The 17,585-nt window shown below is 41.2% G+C and overlaps 1 protein-coding gene and 1 pseudogene across 1 annotated transcript in view; one reads left to right on the plus strand and one right to left on the minus strand.

Moving 5' to 3' along the window:
* LOC101582129 (ubiquitin-like protein ATG12) overlaps window positions 1-3,634 on the minus strand; it is a 19,316-nt gene extending 15,682 nt beyond the window's left edge. The window contains exon 1 of the mRNA XM_012513717.2: window positions 3,514-3,634. Within this exon, the coding sequence (XP_012369171.1) occupies window positions 3,514-3,634 (121 nt within the window). The remainder of the gene's footprint in view (window positions 1-3,513) is intronic.
* Window positions 3,618-5,188, plus strand: LOC101582520 (annotated as a pseudogene).
* The last annotated feature ends 12,397 nt before the right edge of the window (window positions 5,189-17,585 follow it).

The raw sequence follows: 17,585 nt of genomic DNA on the forward strand, positions 1-17,585 counted from the left end.
CCTTCCTTCCTTTCCTTCATTTCTTTTCTTTCTTTCTTTCTTTCTTTCTTTCTTTCTTTCTTTCTTTCTTTCTTTCTTTCTTTCTTTCTTTCTTTTTCTTTCTTCTTTTTCTTCCTTCCTTTCTTTGGTATGGGGAACCTAACTCAATACCTGGGTCTTGCCAGGCAGTAGTGGGCTTTCTATTCACTCTGACAATTGTTTATTTGTTGTGCAGAAGCTTTGAAATTTTACAAAATACCTCTTGTTTATTCTTTTTTTGTGAGCAGAATATATTTATTGAGAGAAAGAAAGCTCCTATCCAAGAGAGGGACAGAAGGGGGGCCCGAGCGGGTAGTTCCCCCACTTGTTTATTCTTGATATCAAATCTTGTCTCAAAAAATTAACTCTCCAAAACAAATAACCCATTCAAAAATGGGCAAAAGAACCTTGAGAAGGATTTTTTTTTTGGCTGGCTCAGGATTGCTTATGGGCAGGTCTGGTAAGGCATGAGGCATGACGATCTGGGGATTGAACCACAGTATCCTGGGCCTGACTGCATTTGCATAAGCAGGCACTTAAACAACTGAGCTAACTGGCAGGCCCCCATAATGAGAAAGATTTTTTTTTTTTTAAAGAACCTTATAGACACTTCTCAAGAGAAGTGCAAATGGCCAGTAAGTATATAAGAAAATATTTAACATCTCTAGCTATTAAAGAAATGCAAATCAAATATACTAAGATTCTGTCTCATCCCAGTCAGAATGACTGTAACTAAGAACACAACCATCAATAAGTATTGGTGAGGACATAAAGACCGAAGAAAACTTTTTATAGGCTAATGAGAAGGGAAGCTAGTGCAAACACTACTGAAATCAATTCACAGATTCCTGAAAAAAAACCCACTAAACATAGAAATGTAATTTGATCTAGTTATACCACTCTGGATATTTTCCAAAGAAAATGAAAGTCATCATACTATAGTGATACATACATACTCACATTTATAGAGACAAAATTCACAATACTGACTTTTTTTTGGTGTCAGTTATCAAACTCAGGATCTCATGCTTGTCATGTAGGCATTGTGTCCCTCAGCTATATCATTATATATAATATATAAGGCAATATTTATTATTCATAAAGAAAAAATCATGTCATTTTCAGGAAATTTGGTAGAACTAGATACCAACATGTTAAATAAACTAAGATATGCTAAGAAAGTTAAATATGGCATGTTTTCTCTTATGTGAGAATCAATCAATCAATCAATCAATCAATCAATCAACCAAACAAACAACAAACCACCAACCAAACAAGAGATGACAGAAAGTTAGGGATAGGGAAGGTGATCAGAGGGAGAGGACAGAAAAGAATAGGGAAATAATGGGACTAAAAAAAAAAAATCAAGATATATGAAATTCATGTGCCAATTTACCAAAAGAAGCCTCATCATTTTGTATCACTAACATGCAATAATAAAAGAAAAGGTGGACGGAAATCCAGTGTCTTGGTTACTCTTCTCTCATTGCTGGGACAAATACCCAACACTCAAAATGAGGGAAGAAAAAGTTTATTTAGCTCACAGTTACTGGAGGTTTTAAGACACTGGAGGAGAGGCTGGGGCTCTGCTGTGTCCAGGTGACCCTCCCCACATCTCTCAGAAAGCGCAGGCTAGCCAGTTTAATGGTTCGCGCCTCTCTGGCCCCGCCCCTCGCCCCCCACCCTGGTCCTCTGGCCCCGCCTCTCAACTCAAGTCACTTGCTCCTCCAGCCCATATGTGAGGTTTTGGGGGGACAACTAGACACAAACTGACTGGTTTATACAAACCCTGTGAAAGAGTAGAAAATACAGAACAATTTTAACTCATTTGGTGAGCATAGCATGACCTTGACAGCAAAATCTTAAAGAACATTACAAAAATGGAAAGAAAATTTTGAGCTAAACTCCATATGTGCAGTAAATCCTAGGAAAAATTAATGAAATACAGCACTACATAAAAGGAGACATTATCACAAGCCAATTACATTTATTTTGGAGATGCAAAGTGGTTGATTTGAAAACCAAAACATGGAAAAAAATTATATGATTATCTCAATAGATACAGAAAATATTAGGTAATATTTAATAGCTATTCTTGGTGCAAAATATCTCTCAGTAGACTATGACTAGAAGGGGATCTTTCTTCATTTGATGAAGAGTGTGTATTTTAAAAAAACTAGAGCAGGGCTGCAGAGATAGCACAGTGGTCTAAGCACCTGCCTGGGCAAGCGTAAGGACCTGGTTTCCATTCCTGGTATCACATGCAGTGACAGTCCCACCCTGGGTGTGCTGAGCTGGCCACCAAGACTGGGTGTTGTGGCGCACACCTGCAATCTCAATGCTGGGGAGGCTGAAACAGGAGAATCACTATGAGTCCGAGCTGCGTAGTGAGACTCTGTACCAAATACATAAAATTAAAACAACAACAACAACAAAAACAATTTTATTTTTTATTTTCTATTTTTTGAGACAAGGTCTTACGAGGCTGGCTTTGAACTCACTATGTAGCCCAGGTTGGCCTCGAACTTGTGGCAATCCTCCTACCTCAGCCTCTTATGTTGGGATTACTGGTGTGCACCACTATGCCCAGTACAACAATCATTCTTAATAGTGAAATATTCTTTGAAATCAAGAATAAAATAAGGGCATCCTCATTACCATTTGTACTCAACATTGTAATAAGGCATATTTATGACAAAAATATAAACAAAATATATGTGGATTAAAAAGAAAAATAGATGGGGGAGGTCATCCGGGGTTAGGTGTTAGGGGTGTCCGTCTGTTCAGGGTGAGGGATGGTGGCCCATCCCCTCTTCCTGACCCAACTTGTCTGCACACAGCCTAGCTCCATGGTTTAGCACAGGAGGAGGCAGTTGCCAGTGCGGGAGGGGGGCTCTTATTTTCTTAGAGGGGGCCGGGCTGAGGCCCGACTGGCAGGGCTAGCCCTGGGCTGGGCGGCATGTTTCATGAAGACAAGCGAGCTCAGGACGGGTGTAGAGCCCAGCGCAGAGGGCCCTTGAGCAGTATTCGTGTTTTTGGAGGAACACAGGTCTGCAGACTCGGCCCAGCTGCTCAGGTGCCGACGCTTGGGTCTGGGAGTACTAATTGGAATTCCCTGGACCTCATCTGCTGGTATCTGGGGATCCAGATGGGGATTGGAGGCCCTTGGTTTATGCTTGGAGGGGGGCATCTAAGGAATCTGGTGGTAGCTTGTCTGAACTGAGGCTTAAAGGAGTCGTGGGAGTGCATTAAGGGGGGGCAAAGTCAGAATTGGGGGACCAGGTTGGGTCTAGAGGGGCAGGTTCTGGAGTATCCAGAAACAGGTCCCAGGTCGCTGTATTTGGGGGACTGATTAGAGGCTGAGTTTAGAGTCCTTGAGTCACACAGGGGAAGAGTGAATTTAAGGGGCACTTTCAGCCTGAACTGTCTGCTTCTGGAATCTGGAATTGTTGCTGATATTGAATTAGAAAACATCCTTGATCCAGACATTTCTACCAGCGCAAAAGCCACCCCCTACCCCTACGCTCCAGCCTCCCAAATCACTGCAGGCCATCCCAGCCACCCCAGCTACACTGTCTGCATCGTCTTCTGCAGGGGGCTCCAGGACCTCTGCCATGTTGTCGACGTCTTCATCGAGGGTCGTGCTGTGGCAGCAGCTCATGCGGGCCCAGGCACAAGAGCTGGAGAGTCGTGAGCGCAGGGAACAAGCTCAGCCACTCCCTTCTGCAGCCGTGCACCTGCCTCTCCAGCCATCTCTGTGGTTGGCGTCTCTGCCGGGGGCCACACACTGAGCCGTCCACCACCTGCTCAGGTGCCAAGGGGGGTACTCAAGGTTCAGACCCACTTGAAGAACCCAACATGCTACCATGTGCAGCAAGCATGCCGGCAGCAAGTGAAACAGTACCTGTCCACCACACTTGGGTCCAAGCTGGCTTCCCAGGCTCTCACTCCACCGCCAGGGCGCATGCGTGCCCAGCCACTGCCTGCTCCTGAGGCTGCCGGTGCCATTGGCCCCCCAGGCAGTGTTCCTAACAGTCCCATGGCACTGCTCACCACTGGGTCCAGCTCAGAGAAGGAGATTGATGATGTCATTGATGAGATCATCAGTCTGGAGTCCAGTTACAATGAGATGCTCAGCTATCTGCCTGGAGGCACCCCAGGGATGTAGCTCCACAGCACACTACCTGTGTCAGAGAACCTATTGATGTGTACAGTAGTCAGAGTGTGGCCGCATCAGCCATCACTGTCAGCAACTCCTGCCCAGCCGAGTTGTCCGACATCAAACGGGAAATCTCTGAAACCAAGGCAAAAGCCCTCTTGAAGGGGCAGCAGAAGAAAGACAGTCACAACCTGATTGAGCATCGCAGGCGATTCAACATAATGATAGGATCAAGGAGCTTGGCACCCTCATCCTCAAGTCCGATGACTGGAGATGCACTGGAACAATGGCACCATCCTGAAGGCCTCTGTGGATTATATCCGAAAGTTGCAGAAGGAGCAGTAGCGCTCCAAGGATCTGGGGAGCCGGCAGAGATCTCTGGAGCAAGCCAACCGAAGCCTGCAGCTTCGGATTCAGGAGCTAGAACTGCAGGCCCAGATCCACGGTCTGCCAGTGTCTCCTGCCCCAGGGCTACTCTCCATGTCTATGAGCTTGGCCTCCGACAGCCTCAAGCCAGAGCAGCTGGACATTGAGGAGGAGGGCAGGCCAAGCACAGTAATGTGTAGCACGGGGACCTGTCCAGGGTGCTCCTCAATAGCAGATCCCAGTGCCACCCTTGGATGTGCTTCTGGACCTGCACTTTCCCAGCGACCACCTGGGGGACCTGGGAGACCCTTTCCACCTGGGGCTAGAGGACATTCTATTGGAGGAAGAAGAGAGGGTGGTGGGAGGATTGTTGGGGTACTCTGTCCCCACTTCGGGCTGCCTCTGATGCCCTGCTATCTTCAGTCTCCCCCTGGCTGTCTCCAAGGTCAGTAGCCACTGTAGCAGCTTCAGCATGGAGGAGGAGTCCTGATCAGGCCTCACCCCTCCCCTGGGGCTTCCCCCACCCAGGAAAGGAGGACTTGTGAGGATGAGGCTCTGCCTTTTCCCCCACCCTCCTGTGAAACTGCCCTGTCTAGGAATTCTGGGGGAAGAGATTTAGGCTCTGCCCTTGCCCTGTAAGAGCCAAGGGGGGGGGAGTCATATATGCCCCTTCCCTTCCTTAAGGAATAACCCAGTGCAGGTATTTCAGAGGGAGAAGGTAGGAAAACCCTGAGCGTCCCACCCTTGGCCCTGTAAGAAAAAGGGACATGGGATGAAGTGTGAATTTTTTTTTTTATTTGAAGGTATGTGGTATAGGGACTCACTGTGCAGCATGGACTGGGATTACAAGCATGCGCCACCATGCCTGGTCTCAGTGGCCAGTTCAGCTGAGAGGTACAGCTGGTGCAACATGTAGTGCTGGGGATCAGACCCTGGTCCCTGTGCTTGCCTAAGCATGGGCTTAGTCTGCTGAGCTATCTCATCAGCTCTTGAAGTGTGAATTCTGTCACCTCAACAGCCTAACCAGGTCTCCTGGGAAATGGTAGGCTGTTGTTCCATCCTTTCTTTGAGAACCACCAGGCTAGCCCATCTAGGCACTGGAAGAAGAATTTAGATCAGTGATGGTGAGCCTTTTAGACCTTTTGATAACAAACACACGTGTGCTATAGGTTTACCACCACTGCTCTAGATGAAGGGGTCCCATTCCTAGTGGTTTAAGCCCTGCCCCCTCCTCCTGTCCCTAGGAACCCAGTCCTGGATTTCTGGGAATGGTGGTTCAGCTCCACCCATTCCCTACAGGAAGAGCCCAGCACAGGAGTTTCAGGTGTGGAGGAATGAGTAGGATCAGTTCACACCACTTAGAGACCACTGTCCTGCTCTGGCCCTTAGCAGCATCCCATGTAGGCATTCCACACTAGGGAGCAACAGTGCTTTCCACCTTCCCCCAGGACCAACCAACCTGCCTAAGGATGGCTCTGCACTGAACTTGCTGTCCTGGCAAAGGCAGGTTATATACTGTGGATTGGCTTCCGAAACTTATGTCTAGATTGAGAGATCCCACACTTGGGCACAGATCTGCCTCATTCCTTAAGGGGCAGTTTGGGGGCAGTGTTGGGGATTAGTGGAGATCCCTTTCAGTTGCCTGAAACCAGTACCCAGTTCAACTTGCACAATGATGTGAGGAGATTCCCCTACAAGACAGGGGCTTGGAAGGAAGGCTTACAAATACATATTGTACCCTCATTTGTTTATCTGATTTTTTTCCCTGATTTCCTTCTACTAGCAGGAAAGCATCTTCCTTCAGAAGCTAGGTCACCCTGAAACTGGCCCCCACCCAGCTCTCAGATACTCCTTCCCCATTCCCACCCCTCATATTACCTACACCCCAAGGTCATCAGTTTTGGTTGGCTGGGGTTGGGCCCCAAGGAGGGTGTACCAAGGGGACTACAAACTTGTGATTTAAATAAAAGCTAGGTGTGTTTGATGCATTTTTAACTTTGAAAAAAAAAGAAAAGAAAAATAAAATTGTCACTTTCCATAAATTATTATTATTATTATTATTATTATTATTTCAAAATTTTGTTGATAAACAGATAGCTATGAGACAGTTTCAAATCAAATCGGAAGTACAGTTTCAACAAATAACACACTGCATATATTCTTCTTAGTGGTTAACTGCTGTACAAGATGCGGACTTGAGATCCTATTTACAGACACCATTAGAACAAATCATTCTATTCATTAAGAGAATGCAACTATATATCTATCCTAACCACTTTGAATACACAGATACAAAATGGACATTCATCTGTATACCCCATTGTTTCTAAGTTCCGTTATTGAATACTATAGGTGTGTAAACTCAGCAAAATATTCTAAAAGAGTCCAGTAGCCCATAATAGCATTGGGTCTTCTGTTAACTGGCAATGTCAGTAATTATTGACCTGAGTCCCCCACAGCTCAACATAACAGCATGGTTTCCATAAATTATTATACATACAGAAAAATCTAAAAGAATATATAGATAAATTGTGAGAAGGCATAAGTGAGTTTAATAAGGTTGATGGATGTAAGGTCTATGGCAGATTGCACTTTACAAAGATGATATTATGATTTATGTCTAGATGTTCCCCCCAGAGAATCATAGTGAAGCTTTTTCATAGTTGGCTGGGTCTAGAGTGTGTGACTGGCTCATGAGACAATGCTGGGACTAGGGTGGGTGATTGCTGGATCAGTCCATTGATTGGATTTCCACTGCCCTAATCTCAACAGACTGGATGCAGTGTAAGGGAAAGAAAGAGGCTTATCCTTTCTCCCTTAATTTTTGTTTTTTGGCATATTTTCTGCTTCCTTAACCAGTTGCGACGTGCTGTGCTGCCTTAGAGTCAAACAGTTGTGGGCTAAAAAATCTAGAAACTGTGAGCTAGATAAACTTTTCCCCCTTTAATCTTGGGTGTGAGGCATTTTTGTCTCAGCTACAAGAGAAAAATGACTAAGACAGATGGCCATACCCATATGTGCCCCATCCTGTACGTTCTTTAGTGTGACACTGGCACTTTTTCATTCAGTGGTAGTGCAATAGATCAGCCACCCTTCCTATTGTACCTAAATGGACCTCAGAAACTGCCTCAAACACTGAAGTTCGGTGGAAATGATGCTTCATGACCGACCCCTGAAACTAGATGATTAACATCAATACCGCTTTTCGTTTCCTCTAAGTAGGTTTGCTTTTGAGACTCAAGTCATACACACAGGCCACAAGCCGGTGCTTCATCCCAGGCCCCAGTGAGGGTCCAAGCTGATAGTGGCATAAATGTCTAGACACAAATGAACTAGCCTTGAGATAGTTCCTCCCAGAACATTGTTTCTACCAGCTGAGCTACCAGGCACTGCAGAGCAGAGATAAGCTGCCCTCATCATGTCCTGTTTGAACTGCTAGCCCATAGAAACTTTGAGATTAAGAAAATGATATTTCAGGTTACTAAGTTTTGGAGTACTTTGTTAGGCAGTGAAAGATGACTGATGCAGGCCAACGGAAGAATCAGTGGTATTATTAGTATTTCTTCATTTATGTGTTTGGTACAGGGTCTCACTAGGAAGCTTGGATTTGTAGAGATCCTCCTGTTTTCAGCTTTCCCAGCCCTGGGGTTATAGGTGTGCACCACCATGCCGCCTTGAGCCCGAGGCTGGCTCAGTGCGCCCTGGGGGCGGGGCCAGCACAGCATGTGGGACCAGGGTTTAATCCTGCGCTTGCCAAAGCAGTGCTTAGTCTGCCCAAATCAGTAGTATTTTATAAAGCCTTTAGAAGCAAAAAGGAAACTTAAAGAATTAGAAGGGAAGGGTTTTTTTTTTTTTTTTTTTTTTTTTTTTTTTCTGTGTGACACCAACAGGCGTTTTTAGGTGAAAATAATTTTGACATGAGTAATGGTAGTGTAAGGATCAACAAATATGGAAGAATTGAGAATCCAGAAACAGACTCATACCTCTACACACACTTGATTTCCACAAAGAGGCAGCAGTGCAGAGTAGAGGCTGACATGATTACCTTTACCAAAAACAATGCTGCATCTTCATGTGGAAAAATGAAAACCCACTACCCTTCCCGATTAATGAATATAGACACGCAATCCAATGCACACTCAGTGTGAAAGCCAAACAGTAAAAATTTGAGAAGGTAAGATAGGAAACTATCTTCAGGATCTTATAGGGAAAAGATTCCCAATAAGATGCACACCCTACACATGTGCCTGGAGGAAGGGGGTAAGGGGATGGGGTGCAGGGAGACAGAGGGGAGAGAGCAATCACTATATCTGAATGTATTCAAATTAAGTACTCTCCTGTTTATCTAAACATGCATTAAAATAGTTAAAAGGGTAGTTCCAAATTAGGTAATGGTATGTACAACATTTATAATTGGTGAGGTACTTTAATCTAGAATAGGGAACTCATAGAATCTCTAAGAAAAGGCTGATAACTGAATTCCAAATGTCCAAGTCTCATGGTAAAAGGATATCAGTAGTCCAGGAGCATCAAACAGGAGATCAAACCTAGTCATCAAAGGAATTCAAATTAAAGTCACAATAATTATTCTGACCCACTCAAGAATGACTAAACTTTATTAAAGACACAGGCAATTGTAAGCATTTTAAAGAATGAGGCACAATGACAAATGCCATGCACCACTGATCAGAGTATGGAAATTGAAAAATAGCATGTCATTATCTTCTAAAATTAAAAACATTTTAACTTGTGGATCGCTAATTTTTCTCCTAGGCATGTATTTCCTAGAAATTTAAATTCATGCGCACCAAGAAATAAGGGAAAGAGTGCTCATAGCAGCATTACTTATACTTTATAGCCCCAAACAATAAAAAGAATTCAACTCTGCATTAATACTAGAGCAGATAAGTACATCTTTGTGCAGGCATATAGTTGAACAGTAAAACAAGAGTGAAAGTGAATGGGCTGGGAGGTAGATCAGTGGACTAAAGCGTCTGCGTAGGCAAACTTAGGCAAGGGCAGGGATCGCGGTTCGATCCCTGGCACCACGTGCCATGCCAGCCCCACTCCTAGGGTGGGCTGAGCTGGCCAGAGCCTGGGCATAGTGGCACATGCCTGTAATCCCAGCACCAGGGAGGCTGAAAGCATGAGGATCACCATGAGTCCGAGCTGTGTAGTGAGACATGAACTTCCATCTGTGACAGCATAAACAAGCTTTATAATTAGAATGCAGGCCAAAGAAATCAGGAAGGAAGACTCCCAAAAAAGAAGTTAAAAAATGACAGAGAATATAAGAATTTAGTTATTTGAAGTCTAGTAGTGATAACATTTTGATGACAGCACAGGTAAAAGCTACATTAAAGCTGTGTTCTTAACTCCTGAGCTGTGCTTAAACAGCTTCCTCAACTCACTCTCAAAGTCTGTGGACTTTGCATATTGAATAATTTTGAATCTCCTACATAAAAAAGATTTAAGCATTGTGCTTTAGAAAATAGTATCAAAATAAAAGCAATTTATCTCAAAGAAACATTTTGAAAACTAATCTAAATGGTTTCTATATTTTTTTTTCTAGTTGGTCTATATTTTCCATACTTATTTCTACAATGTGAGACACCATATGATTGGAAAGCAGAGAGAGAGCTTTGTTGATAAAACAGATGGGGGCTAAATTTGCTGAGGGCATACAGTTGTTTCTGAGCTTGAATTTCTTTTTTTCTGTGAGGTGGGAACAGTCATGCATATTTTTGTGTGTTAAAGAACAAGAAAATAAGTTCTAAACTTTTACTTTGAAGTAATTTCAACCTTACAGAAGAGGTACAAGAAGTTCCATACTTACTCTGATTATCTAAGTGCTACCATTTTTCATTTTTGTTTCATCTCTTTTCTTTTCTCTTTTTCTTCCTTTCCAGACTCAGATATACATAGTTTTGAGCCATTTGAAAATAAGTTTTAGGGCCAGCAAGATAGCTTGGTGGACTAAGCACCTGCTTAGGTAAGCACAGGGACCTGAGTTCGATCCCTGGCTCTACATATGACACCAGACCCACCCCCAGGCATGCTGAGCTGACCACCGAGACCAGGTGTGGTGGCACAAACCTGTAATCCCAGTGCTGGGAAGGTTGAAGACAGGAGGATCACCACAAGTCCGAGCTGCATAGTGAGACCCTGTACCAAATGCATTAAAAACAAACAAACAAAGAAAAGAGGTTTAATGTGTCATTTTATGCATATTTTCAGTATTTTTGAAGAACAAATGACTTTATTTTGTATGACTATAGTGTGATCACCAACTCAGAAAAATTAACATGGATTTACTATTATTATTATATGGTATGGAATTAAATTTTCAATATTTCTATTTGTCCTTAATAAAAATTAATTTTTCCTGATCAATAATGCAACCAAGTTCATGCCCTGAATTGGGTTGTTTATGTCACCTCCTTAATGGAGATAGTTATGGACTCAGTTCCTTAACCTTCCGTGGTCATGCATGTCATATGAGAAAAATATAGGACAATTATTTTGCATGATGTCCCTGAATCTGGGGTTGACTGCTATTTTCTCATGAGATTTAGGTTGTGCACTCCTTGGCAGGTGTGCTAAAATAATGATTCTTTTCCTTCTCAATATCAAGAAGGAAATATAAATAATTATTTAATTATATATATAATGAATTAATTAAATAATTTTTTTGCAGTCTTGGGGATTGAACCCAGGACCCTGCACTTCCACTGAGCTATCTACCAGCCCGGTTATATTTTTTTTTATTGTAAGCTGTTTGTAATATTTTGGAGGTCTGAGTAGTAAATGAGATGACTTAATAAAAAGTACTTTAAAAACACATTTTGTATGTCAGTGTTTGTCTGAAAGTTGATATAAAATGGAAACATGGGAGATGAACTGAGACTGACTATTCCAAGAAGTAAGTCATATGTAGTGTTCTCACACTCAGAGGGGGATGTTTTAGGAGGATCATCTGGGGAGTTCCTCACATAGTCCTTGGTGTGCGAGGGATGTAGGGCTTGGCATCTGATCCATGCTTGTCTAAAGGTGAGAGACAGTGGCCTGATCTCTGTTGACAAAGCAAAGTGAAGGAAGATGGCTTCTGGATTCTATCACAACTTCTAATACATAGCATGACAATAGATAACTGGAATTTCCCCTGAGCCAATCATGACTCCATAGCAGGGAGTCATACTGAGTTGTTTTTAAAGGGACTCCAGTGATAACGACCAAGCCTATTGTAAAGGGAGTTGACAAGAAATCAGTGGCTAAAGGGAAAGTTATAATTGTGAATATAGAGGATGCACAGCTTATGTCAAAGCAACAATAGGTAAGAGATTCCCAGTGATAGAGATCACCTCTGAAAAAGCTGCAAAACCACCCCAGTAAGGAAAAAATTGACATTTAGAACATCTCACACAGGATGTCTAGCCTGGAGTAGAGCTGTACTATGAAAGAATTCTTGTGCTTATCTTGTCTTCTTTAACCCACCTCACTCCAGCCCCTGAGAGGTCCCAATGCATCAGCTAGAGAATGAAAGAGAAGGTAGAACAAAGGATAGACATAAACTTCATCCTTCTTATCTTCTCTCACTTGAGGCCACCAAACCTGAGGTAGGTCAGAGGTTTTTCAGTTGGATGAAAGTAGAGTTTTAACTACTATAATTGACTAAATGTTTAAAATACTGGGTAAAGGGATGACTAAATTTCATTGCTGTTACTTTTTATTAGATGTTCCATTATTTTTATATGTCATTAAGAAGAAAAAAATTCTTTCTAAATATGATTTTAGATGTCACTGAAACTTAGATTTAAGAAGGGGGAGGCTAAAATGGGAAAAATAGTTGTTTTAGATGACTATATGGTCTTACTTGAATGTGTGGGGAAAAGCTATACAGTCTTTTTGAGATTTCATCCAAGGGTCAGTAAATGAGTTAATGCAAGAGTTTTAAAGGGATACAGTGGTGATAAAAAATAAAATTGGTTCATGCTTGTACTTTACAGTATCTAAGTGGTTCAAGGAAGTGGTTAAATAATGTGATATCTTTGTCTAACTAAAACCTAACAGGTACACATGAGCCTAATCTGCCTTTTACAAAACTTGGAGTATCTTTGTATCTACTCCTGCTCACAAAAGGCTGAGCACACTCAATGAATGCTATTTGACCTACTGATTGGAATACAAAGTTGGAAACATGGAAATATAAAACTACTTGGGGTGTTCTCATAATTTATGAGGACTCCTAGGAATGATTTTTTCCAAAATTATGACAATCCTTTAAAATTAACTATCCTTTCAACGTATGATAATATTTGGAAATTGGTAGTATAATTTAAACATTGCCTGGCCTGTCTGCCTCTCAGACAAGTAGATAAACTGAGAGGGATCACTCTAGTTCAGTGGCTTGGGACGGTCAAACTTATTTTTAATTTTGTGGATTCTGGAAAATTATGTCTCTGGATGTAAAGTGCCTTAATCTGGATTTGAAGCTAGATTCTGGTGGGAGTTTTATTTTTAAAGATTTACTTATTTATTTGTTTTCTTTTTCATAATTTTATTGAGAATCAAATAGCAATGAGAGAGTTTCAAATCAAATTGGTAGGACAGTTTCAATAATTAACACATTGCATACATTCTTCCTAGTGGCTAATTGCTGTACAAGATGTGGACATGATATTCTATTTACAAACACCATTAGAACAAATCCCTCTATTCATTAAAAGAATGTAACTATATATCTATCCTAGCCACTTTGAATACACAGATACAAAATGGACATTCATCTGTATGCCCTATTTTTGTTAAGTTCTGTTATTTGAATATTATAGGAGTGTAAACTCAGCAAAATATTCTAAAAGAGTCCAGTAGCCCATAATAGTATTGGATCTTCCACTTGACTGGAAATGTCAGAAATTGTTGACCTGAGTCCCCTATAGCATAACATAACAGCAGGGCTTTACTTCTTATATTTCTTTTTTATACTTTTCTGCTGGATAGTTAAGACCAAGGTAAAGCAGGACCTATGCAACAAGAGTTGTAGCTTTTGGGTCTGAAAAGGTCAGTGAAATCCCCTCAAGATTTATCATGAGATCCTGTACCTAAGATTGTAGATCCTTTGTCAGTGTCAGTCATGCGGATGAGTCAGGGCCATTGCTTGGCCAATGTGCTCTCTGTGAAAGCCTGAGAGAATATTTTCTCTCCATGTGACTCTCCTTAGGCACACTCTACATCATCAATCACTTTCCTCTTTGGCCCCATAATCTCCTTGATCAGAAAATTTGGGACACTACCAAGTTACATGACGTAACAGTACAAGTTCTCATGTCCTGAGTCTTAATTGACCTTGGAAGGCCAGGGCCAAAAAGTTGGCATTCCTTTCAGCCCTCCTTTTTCTCTAATTTGGTCTGCAAACTTAGGTTGTTAACCATCCAGAAGACAAGCTTATTGTTATTACCATACAACATAGGCTGTTAAGCTTAACCTCACTATCTGTCTGAATATCAAACATCTTAGGCATAACATGGAACAGGTATTTTTCATCAAGTATTGATATGTTGAACTTTAAGTCCCTACAGAATATGATAAAAACATTAAAAAATTAGAATACATTTTAAAAATAGGCATAAAGAACTATATACTTCTTATGTTTACACGTAAGTCCAAAAAACTAACCATATACAACCTTGAAGCAGGACAGTCCCACAATATTCCTTTTCCTGTCTCTTGCTTTCATTCATCACCCCCTTCTTTTTGAACAACCATCTCTACCTGAGAGACAGCATAGCAGCAACGGGCATGTCATGACAAGCAGCCCGTATTCAAAAGACCAGAATGACAGGCACTCCAAACATGAGACTACTATTACAGATTACCATCTGCAGTGCAGTTGCTTAGTTCACAGTATCAGTATATATAGTTAGTCAGGGTACTTATTTATTTGTTACAGGGTCTTGCTAAACAGCTGGGAGGTCATAGTGATCCCCCTGTGTCAGTCTCCCCAGCGCTGGGATTACAGGCATGCACCACTATGCCTGGTTTAGCTGGTGGTACTGGGGATCAAATCTGGTCCTTGTGCTTGCCAGGCAGGTGCTTAAACCACAGAGCTATCTGCCCACCCCCCCATGGTGATTTTAGAAATACATCCTAAAATTCTTTGACACTCATTGAGCAATGTCGACTACCTCCTCTTTCCTTGAGAATGAGGCATTAAGTGACTCACTTATAATGAAAATAATACAGTGAAAGTGACTGTGTGTGACTTCTGCGATGAGTGGCTTCCTCCTTACCCTTTCTTGGACTTCTTGCCTGGGAGGAAACTGGCATCTTTGCTACCAAAGAGAGAGTTCTCTGTGGTGAGGGACTGACCTGTCACTACAGGCCTGCAAGTAAGCCATGTTAATTAGCAAAAGTGGTGGGTTGCTTCTTTGGCAACTTGTTGAGAGCAAGAAAAAGTTTAGTAGGAAGGTCTAGAGTCTGTATTTAAGCTTCTATTAGCTGTGATTACATCAAGGCCTAGAATCATAACAATTCTCAATACCTAAAGAACTTTTAACTCATGAGGAATTGTATCTTCTTGCTGTCACTTTTCCCTTTCTAAACCATTTTAGTAAGCCATTGGGATTTTGCTGCGTCGCTTATATTATCATGCTTCTGCTACTCAAAAAAAAAAAATCATCATGCTCCACCCATTCTCCTGGATGTCAGTGTAAAATACATATTCTTTTACTTGCTGCTAAGGTTTGAACATGTTGGAGTGTGTTTCCTGAAGGTTGTATGATTGGTCCCCAGGGTGGCAGTACAGAAGTGGTGGAGCCTTTATGACCTGAGGTCTATAGGAGGGTGATTGTGTCATAGGAGCTCTACTTTCATGAATAGCTGGTTTCACAGAATGAATTAGTTTGGGAACAAGCAGGTTGTTATAAAGGGAAGGCACTCCACACATATGGCCACTTCTCCATGTGTTTCTCTCTCTTTTTACCATGACATGATACAGGAGTGGTGTGTGGGTTGGGGATTACCACCAGATGCCATGCTATTTGAAATTTTCAGCCACCCAAATCAAGAGCCACATAAACCTATTTTCTTTACAAAGTACCCAGCCACAGCAATTTTGTTATAACAACATAGAACAAACATAACTTGTTTTATAAGAACTCTTAGCACTGAAATGATATGGAATTGTGGTCAATCCTCTAACGATGGGATAGGTATTTTTGAATCTCATGCAACAACATTTTATTTTTCATGAGTTCTATAGAAACAGAAGATGCCATATCTTTAACTGGAAATTTTTTGTTTTTGAAATGAGTATTTATTTCATATTAACTTTTTTACCTAAGCAAAATTAGTGAAGTAAGTGACCAAAACTTCTGAGAAAGAAAGAAATGACTGTTTCCACACTTATAGAGTAGAGGCAATCAACTCTGGAGATAAATGAAACAGGACAGATGAATGAAAAGATATTTGAAGAGCAATATGTCTTTCTTCTTGAGATGCTATTAAGTTTTAATTAAAAAATTTTTTTTTTTTTTGACGGAACCGGGGATTGAACTCAGACACTTGGGCTTGCCAGGCAAGCGCTTATTCTACTGAGCCATCTCCCCGGCCCCAAGTTTTTAAAAAAGAAAAAAGGAAGGGGCCAGGAAGATGGCTCAGTAGAATAAGTGCTTCCATGGCAAGCACAAGGGCCTGAGTTTAATCCCTGGTTCCACCAAAAAAACCAAACCAAACCAAACCAAACCAAACCAAACCAAACCAAACCAAACCAAACCAAACCAAACCAAACCAAAAACAAACAAACAAACAATAATTGAGATGTCTTCTGTGTAGCCATTGAAAAGCAAAAGGTTAACCTAGGTTCCTAACCTGCAGCATTCTCTATCACATAGATTTGCAAAACATGATTAGGGAACAGTATTTAGAAAATTATCATCTTCAGATAAAAGTCCATACAGGCACACAGAGTGCAGAAGGCTGTGTATGGACTTATAAATGATTATTGTTTCTGGAGAAGGGGTTTATGGATAAAGTTTGTAGCATAATTTTGCATTACTTACTTCAGAGTTTTCAAAATTATAAAATAATACCCTTTTATAATTTCAAGTGAGCGTTTTATTTTATTAAGATCAAGGATGACATGAAACAGGAATCTTAAATTGAAATCCGTCATGGTCTTCACTCAGATTCTCAATTTTTTTGAATGACAGGAGGTTTGATATTGTGACTTAATCACATCTTGAAGTCATGGCCCAAAGATATTCATTATAATTCCATCAGTGGCTAAACTAGTTAAGATATTAACTTCTCTCCTATGGCCACTCTTCCTGTTACTCTGCATAATTGTACCCTGGTACTCAGGTAAAATGGGGAAAATGAAAGCACCTGTACTTCTCCTTTGTTTAAAATGAGTTCTTTAATTTAAATTTTTCTTCTCATAGCATGTTTTTTTCTTTCCAAAAATTTTGTGCTTGCTCTTTTGTTTGGAAACAACATGGTAAAACTGAATAAAGTGGGGTTGGGAGTCGGTGCAGCTGAGCTTGTCTGCTGTGGTCTGCACTTGACAGAGGTCTGCCCACTGGTACATTATTATCTTAACAAACTTGCTTCTTTATCTGTAAAATGGATATGAGAGTGACTGAGAAGATCATAGGAGAATAAAAGCAATAATGAGATAAGCAACATTTTTGCTTTACTTTTCTTTTTGCCCTGCTTTTCTTTACCTTGCTTCTTTTCTTAGGGGAGTCCCAAGAACTCTGTTACCAGTATGAGAAACAATCCCTTCCTCCTTGTACCTCAGAGGTTCAATTTTATAGAGCTCTCCTGGAAAATGCTGTGAAAATATGTCTTAAAGAATAAGTCCTTTACAAATTTACTGGCTGTATTTGTGTTTTTTAAAAATTTTATTTTATCAAAAAACAAATATCAATGAGACAGTTTAAAAACATTAATAGGACAGTTTCAATAATTAATACACTGTACATTGTTGTCTTCTTAGTGGTTATCCATAGGACAAGATACAGAAAGTATATCCTGTCCAAAC

This window comes from Octodon degus, unplaced genomic scaffold, assembly GCF_000260255.1.
Source record: "Octodon degus isolate 3935 unplaced genomic scaffold, OctDeg1.0 scaffold00017, whole genome shotgun sequence".
In the NCBI taxonomy this organism is placed as follows: domain Eukaryota; kingdom Metazoa; phylum Chordata; class Mammalia; order Rodentia; family Octodontidae; genus Octodon; species Octodon degus.